Source organism: Arachis ipaensis, chromosome B08 (genome assembly GCF_000816755.2).
Source record: "Arachis ipaensis cultivar K30076 chromosome B08, Araip1.1, whole genome shotgun sequence".
NCBI classification, from domain to species: domain Eukaryota; kingdom Viridiplantae; phylum Streptophyta; class Magnoliopsida; order Fabales; family Fabaceae; genus Arachis; species Arachis ipaensis.
Window position 1 is genome coordinate 116952498 of NC_029792.2, and position 7387 is coordinate 116959884.

Here is a 7387-nt window from a genome sequence, read left to right on the forward strand (position 1 = left end):
AATAATCTAGTAAAAAAAATATCAATAATATGTATAAGTAGTAAATCCAGATATATATTATATAGCACTATACCAATTAAATCAAATCAGATTTACATGTATTTAATGTAAATCGAGTTAAATTTATTCGATTTACATAAATATATAAATAATATATAAATCGGACAGACATATAATTAAATTGTATTTAAGACATCTTTATAATTTTAAATCTCATTATTTTATTCATGTAAATTATCCTTAAATTTATTTGGATTCTTTTTGAGACAAATTTTCTATGTCTCCGGTACATTTTTGAATTAGTAAAATTAAACAATTCCAACAAGTCTGGACACAAAACTTGCTACAAATTAATACATTAAAACTTTCGGATTTTCTATATTACACAAATGGCAAGTTATTTAAGAAACATCTATACATTTATAATAAAATTAAACCAGATTCAATTAACTGAAAAATATTCATTTAATTTTGATACATATCTTAAACAAAAGTTATCCTATATAAAGAGCACAATTGGGACAAAGAGAAAGCCATAACCAAATCATATTACCCAATCATATCACCATGGCTAGAAAGAAGTCAAAGCTTGAATACATAGCAAACAACTCCAAGAGAAGGGCAACGTTTAGGGCAAGGAAAACTAGTTTGATAAAAAAGATTGATGAGATTAGCACCCTCTGTGGGGTTCAATCTTGTGCTATAATCTACCCTCCAAATGAACCTCAGCCAGAGGTTTGGCCATCACCTCAGAAGGCCAAACAAGTGATCTCCAAGTTTAAGGAAATTCCCAAATTGGAACAAAACAAGAGAATGTTAACCCAAGAAAGTTTGTTAAGGAAAAGAATCCAAAAGGCCGAAGACCAGCTAAAGAAACAAAAGGATGAAAATAGGCAGAAAGAGATGAGCCATCTAATGTTTCAGTGTCTGAGCTCTGGTGAGGTCACTGGTAATGCTAGCTTGATTGATCTTTGTGATCTCTCACGTTTAATTGATCAAACTCTAAAGGAAATTGACCTGAAGATTGAAAGGATCCATGATCAAGAAAAGATGGCAAATCAAGTTGAAGCTACACAAACCCAACCTTGATTTGTTGAAAATATTAAAAACTCAAGTAGTTCTCAAGGGTGCATTTCGTTAGTCTCTCTCCTGTTGTCAATTCTCTAATGTGTTTCTAGTCTAGTAGTACTCTTCATGCATTTTGTTTTCCATATGCATGACATTGTCAGTCAATGATAACCATAATTAATGAAATAAAGAGAGATTGATTTCTGATTGAAATTTTTAGTTAGGATGTTCATGGTTGAGCTTTTTTTTCATAATTTGAACTCAAGCTGCACTAAACAATTTTAAATAATTTAAAAATTGCATTAAATTTAACTAAATTATATCGCAATGCTATCAGACTGCCTATGCTTTATGGTATAGAATATTAGGCCGCCAAAAGAGAGCACAAACATAAGTTAAGTGTGACAGAAATGAAAATGTTGAGATAAAGTTTAATGGCGTTGTTTGATCCATATAGTCCACCCCTTCTAATAAGATAAGACTTTGTTGATGTTGTTGTAAAAATTGCACCAAATTATTTTTCTACAAAGTAAATTAATTTTAAACTATTTTATGATACGGTGCATTAGATTAAATTAGTTTAAAAAAATTTAAAACCCGTTTTAATTTTTAAAACCAATTTAAATTGGTTTATATAAAAACATCAGTTTTTAATATATAAGAAATTGATTTTAACCATTTATATAAAAATGAGAAAGTATAAAAAAACAATGATAATTATGAACAATGTGAACAATGGATTACAAAAGAAAAGTAAAATTAAAATTAAAAATTAGATCATTAATTAATTATTTAATTTTAAATTTTAAAATTTAAAAAATTAGAATGTCGCGACCATGTTCTCCCGCTGCCGATGTTGTACACGACCACAATGCCACCGCCATTGTTGTTCATGAGCCCTGAACTACTGCCATTCACGATCCGTTAGGAGGAGTTGCTGCCAAAGGCTCGTGAATAGGAAATTGATTGAGCCAAGAAAATTGTTGGAAAGCCGATGTGGAATGTTTATATGGAAAAGGAGGATCTTTTGCACTATCTTCATGTGTCACTCATGATACATATGGTACGGACGTTAACATTGTTAATGTATGTGTTGAGTTCCGAAATTCAGGAACTCTACAACCGTGCCACTCTCCCCACCAGGGATTTCGATGAGTTTCGTTCCTTCGTTTGCCATTTTCCTGAGTTTAAGTTCTGGTATTCAATTATGGCTAGTTCAGGATTGTCATTTTAGTAGATATGCGGACATTTATTTTAATTCTTATGTGGATGGTTAATTGATTGGATTGAGTTTAATTATATACAATTAAAATATGTTAGATATTCAATTCATTAGTATGCGGATGATTATTTTTATCCTTAAGTGGATGGTTATTTTCACTAGGGGTGAGCGACGGCGAGGAGAAGCCCGGCAGCGCCGTTTGTTTCCGGTCTGGAGGAGAGCAACGCCGATAATGGTCTTTGTTGACGAACCAGCGGCAGTGAGGAGGATCCCGATTACGACGATGGGAGATGGTTGGAGACCAAGCGACAGTAGCGACGACAGAAAATTTGGGAAAAAGCTGGTGTATTAATAAATTAGGATATAATGAATGGTTAAAATTTTTGAATTATTGAATGAGATTTTTTGGTTGGGTAATTTGGGTAGAGTATATTTTTTTTTTACTTTATTGAGACAAATTTCCAACCAATTGTTCACGTGGTTCATATTCTTCGTTATCTACCTAGCAGAGCCGAATTAGTAACGATCTGTATCCATCACAAGTACTTTTTCGGTGTTTGCTCTCCTTTACGCAGTGTGTGGCTCAAACCAATTTATTACAAAGGAGCCAAGCTTACTAAATCATTTCAGCATAAAACGATTTGTCCACCTACAAGTACACTAAATCCTCGTCTCACGACCACTTATATAGACGTGTATGATTTACTAAATCGTTCTAAGCTCGAACGAATTATATAGGTCACTTCTCACATGCTATACCATTGAGACGACTTATGATTTTGCTTTTATGGTAAACCGTTCCTTTCCACAACGATTTACTAATATTCAGTAGTAAATCGTTCGTTAACGATTTCGGAAAAAGTAAAATATAGTACAATGGTGTAATTGCAAAATACAGTCATTCTTTTTTAAATATATTTTCAAGATAGCTTTTAATTGTATACATACAAATAACTAAAGCCAACATAGACTGACATCAACTATGCAAGTGAAGCAAATAATTGATTTTTCAACCCTACTTTAAGATACCGGCATAACATTTGATTTGAACTCATGTGAACTCCTGTTTCAAATAATCAGGCCCGGGCTTGAAGGGATCAGACTCGGCATATGCATCTGGTCGGGGAAACCCCATATCGTTCATTCTGTTGCTCAGAACATGAAGAATGGCCTTCTTCTCACCTCCATACTCATCTACATTGTTCTCAACATATTCATTTGCCTCAGCTGCTATCTCATTCACAAAATCAAACTGATTGTCCTCTGATAACAACAACTTGTATATATCCAATGTCAACAGTTTTCCCTGCTCCTTTATAATCCGAACTTGCTCCTCCAGGAAAGGTACCCGCTCCATCTTGAACGGCAAGTATTCATCCTTTTTAGTCTGCAGTAAAACATACAACTTTTTTTGGTTAAGCATTCAGCTGAATTGCGTATGACATTACAAGAATAAGTACCAAACTACCAATAGCATGTCGACTTGATCATGCGCACAATGGTTACATGCATCAAGATTCAGCAAAAAACGATTATCTATTTCAGGAGAGTGCAAGTGTGCAACCAAGATACAAAAGAAGCTATCATTTGCAAATCGTTATGTTCTTTGATAACAACAGACACCTTAATAAAATTCATAACATTTGCTTACAAGGCCGCGCAACGATCACATGCATGACTAAAATTTCATATTTTTAATTCCGTTTCACTTTTCAAGTACATCTTCAAATAGCACAATCTTTATAAATCCATCTATGATAGTGAGATATTTTAACCTCCATCCCCTTTCAAACGAATATAGTATAGAGTCCTTCAACCAAAACCCTTCCTTTCCTCATTTACAAGGTTACCTCTAAAGCAACACACCCCAGTTTAGGCTTATGCTCGAGATAACCAGCAACATACACCTATCCCAACCTGCAACCATAACCCTTGAAGCAAAAAGAAATTAAAACACTTCACAACAAAACCATTTTAGCTCAACAATATTCCCACAATGAGCATTTACATCTTTACCAAAACAATGCAATTTTACACCCTAAACATGACGTTATAATCCCAGCGAACTTTTTCCAAAGTGGAAAACAACAAGCAGAACAAAACAAACACTTTTGCTTCTGATGGTGTGTCATGTCATTTATGTTGTTCCACAAATACATAGAAAAGTGCCAAAACCATACTATTTTTCAGCTGTTTGGGAATTTTGACAAATAGTTAAGGTGAAAGCATAAAAAGAAAAGAATAAACAATTCCATAAGTGAGGATCGCAATGAAGAAAAGATACCAATCTCCTTCGCCGCCATATCCGTCGTCCCCGACTATCCTTTCGCATTTGGGACATCATCTTGCAAAGACACAAATAATTAAATAAATAAATAAGCTCAGTGTCAGTGACACTCCAGAAAATAACTCGAGATTATTTTCTATTTTTATTTCTTGTACCTGTGAGCTAACTGTCAGGCTAGGGCTCCATGAATTTGCGGCTCTTAGCTCTATCTTCTGCAAAATTGAATCTAGTGATGATTTGATTTTGAAGTAACAGCTTCATAAAAATAAAGAATTTAATGGAAAGAAAAGAAAGTGATTTTAGCTACTGAGTAATTGGATACAATTTCTTTTTTTTTTTTGGGTTGGGGGGGGGAGGAAGGAGGAAGAGAAACGAATATGGGTTTAGGAAAAGTTACCGGTATAGCTGAAGGTAGAGTGAGGGGATGGAAGCTTATTGCCATGGCTGGTAGTTGAGGTCACTGACACTCTGCTCAATGTTTTATATATTTTTCACGTTATCCCCTGTCTCAAAAAAACATAACATAAGCACTGCTATTATTATTATTAACAAAATCAGAATCAGTAAACCCAGCAACTCAGAATCAGTATTAAGGGGTGGGCATGGTTTGGATTTTTAAAAATCCAAACTGAATCCACTTCAGAACCAGTTTTGTGGTTCATGAAACCAAAGCAGAACTGGATTGAAGAGAGAAACCGGTTTGAAAAAACAAAAACCAGTTTTAAACCGGTTTTAGAATTTAAATCCGGTTTTATTTACAAACCGGTTTAAATCCGGTTTTTTAATATCCAAATCTAAAATCTGGCTTTTTTTTTGAAAATCCAGTTTTAAAACCATATTTTTTTAACCAAAAATCCAGTTTTTGAAAATCCAGTTTTAAAACCAATTTTTTCAACCAAAAATCCCGTTTTAAAACTAGATTTTAAAAATCCAATTTTCAAACCAGATTTTTTAACAAAAACTCCACTTTTAAAACCAGTTTTTAGAAATTCAATTTTCAAACCATAACTTTTTTAAAAGTAAAATTAATACTAAAGTCATTTTAAAGTGTATAGATTCATTACAACTAGAATTTGGTTCTTTATAAATCCAAAGAAACAGCAGCCAATGCTATTAAGTATTAGCAGCAGCCAAAGAAACATACTACAATCTTTACAATAGCATGTTGAGTACCCAGAAACTAAAATGGATTGAAACATGATAAAGGTTACACACAAGAAATTAGAAATTGAAACACCCCTTAATGCTTCCCATTCTTTTTATAAGGTATAAAAGATATAAAAAATGGTCTCACAGTCACACTAGAGGTAACTAGACAGTACAACCATATTTACACAATTCTCTTAGCCCTGAGACAGGTTCAGGTACAGAAAATGGGACAGAAAATATAAAACAAAAGGCAGGTAGGTTTAGAATTAGAAGGTTGAATCTTATTATCTGATTCTTTGGCTTTTAAAGCAATTATTATACTTCCTTACATTAGTTTCACTAGAAAAAATGATCAAAGAGCATCAGAATCTTGAAGCAAATTCAACCTTTCAAGCTAACATGACAGCACAACTGCGAATAAAAGGATTCAGATTTGTGCTGCCACATACAATTCTTGTCCACTCCAATTTCTCAATTGTTGGATCAGGGCAGCAAGTGTAAATACTATTGATCCCATTAATTAGAAATTGAAACAAAATCTGAGCACAAGAAGCTCTCTGAGGAATTACCAACGCATGATGTTAATTAGAACATAGGATGGGAAACATAAGATGAATGAATAGCAATAACAAAATCATATCTTGTTCCTAAATATAAAAACACAATCACAATCAACGCAGATTAAGTATGAAAATCATCAAAACAATGTTCAGACCATCTCAGCCGAGTTTCTCATCAAAACAGCAATTCCATCATAAACAGCAAACTAGCTCAGCAACAATCAAAACCTAACAATCTAAAGAAAATCATCCTAACGTAACCACCTATAATCAACTAACAGCAACTAATCTAACTAAGCTGATTAACCAAAATCAACTAATTAACCAAAATTAATCAAACTTAATAAAAATAAAAAGGAAAATGGACAAAAACCTGGAAGCAGAGAACTAGAACAGGACAAAAAGAAAGGGGACAGGGGTGTTGCAGTGGCGGATGGAGGACGCTGCTACAGGCGGCGCCGGCGTAATGGAACTGCGTTGGAACTCTCTGGAAAGAAGAGAAACAAGGGCTACTGCTTGTTCTGGTCCAGTGAAAAACAAAATCTGCAATACAATCAATTGCAAAATCAGACACGACAACCCGAAATTCCTCTAGAAGAAGCACGAGCAGAGGCAAATGGTACTAACCTTGTGACCCAGAGGCAAGAAGCACGAGCAGAGGCGAATGGAAAGCCCACACCTGTGACGGCAAGTCGGCGAGACGGAGACGATGAAACCAAAGGATGACGACGGCGAACGAGAAAGAAGAAGACCAAAGGCAGAAGAAGAAGACGACACGGTTTTAGGAGAAGACGACACGGTTGAAGGAGAGCTCGAAGAGGGACAATGAGCTCGGACAGAGAGAGATCGAAGAGGAGAGGAACCCTGAGAGGAGAAAAGGAGAAGACGAACCCTTTGCGACGGCGGCGCCACGAGCTCAACGCAAAGACGGCGAGGAGAAGATGAATGATGAGATTAGGGCCGAACAGACCTTCCACAGGCGACGACGACACTCACGTCCTGTCCCCACCGGCGGCGACAACTCCCTCTACCCGAGGAGAAGAGGTCGGCGAAGAGCTTGAAGGGGATGGTGGCTGTGTATTACTCTTGGGTAATGCAATG

The 7387-nt window shown here is 35.2% G+C and overlaps 2 protein-coding genes across 4 annotated transcripts in view; one reads left to right on the forward strand and one right to left on the reverse strand.

The window, feature by feature from the left end:
• On the forward strand, positions 561 to 1233 carry LOC110265733 (agamous-like MADS-box protein AGL80). Its single transcript, XM_021108950.1, has one exon. It carries the CDS (start codon positions 568 to 570, stop codon positions 1087 to 1089), a length of 522 nt encoding a protein of 173 aa, XP_020964609.1. The 5' UTR covers positions 561 to 567; the 3' UTR covers positions 1090 to 1233.
• The window catches only part of LOC107613580 (protein PLASTID TRANSCRIPTIONALLY ACTIVE 7), a 22834-nt gene continuing 18606 nt past the window's right edge, over positions 3160 to 7387 (reverse strand). Inside the window, exons 1-6 of one of the 3 annotated variants that reach the window (XM_016315649.2) lie at positions 6914 to 7387; positions 6660 to 6829; positions 4975 to 5080; positions 4733 to 4789; positions 4575 to 4634; positions 3160 to 3677 (exon numbers count right to left, since the gene is read on the reverse strand). In XM_016315649.2, the coding sequence (XP_016171135.1) occupies positions 3342 to 3677; positions 4575 to 4634; positions 4733 to 4789; positions 4975 to 5019 (498 nt within the window). In that variant the 5' untranslated portion in view covers positions 5020 to 5080; positions 6660 to 6829; positions 6914 to 7387 and the 3' untranslated portion in view covers positions 3160 to 3341. Of the gene's footprint in view, positions 3678 to 4574; positions 4635 to 4732; positions 4790 to 4974; positions 5085 to 6659; positions 6830 to 6913 lie in introns of all 3 variants that reach the window. The other 2 variants (XM_021109794.1, XM_021109795.1) reach the window with 2 other exon arrangements.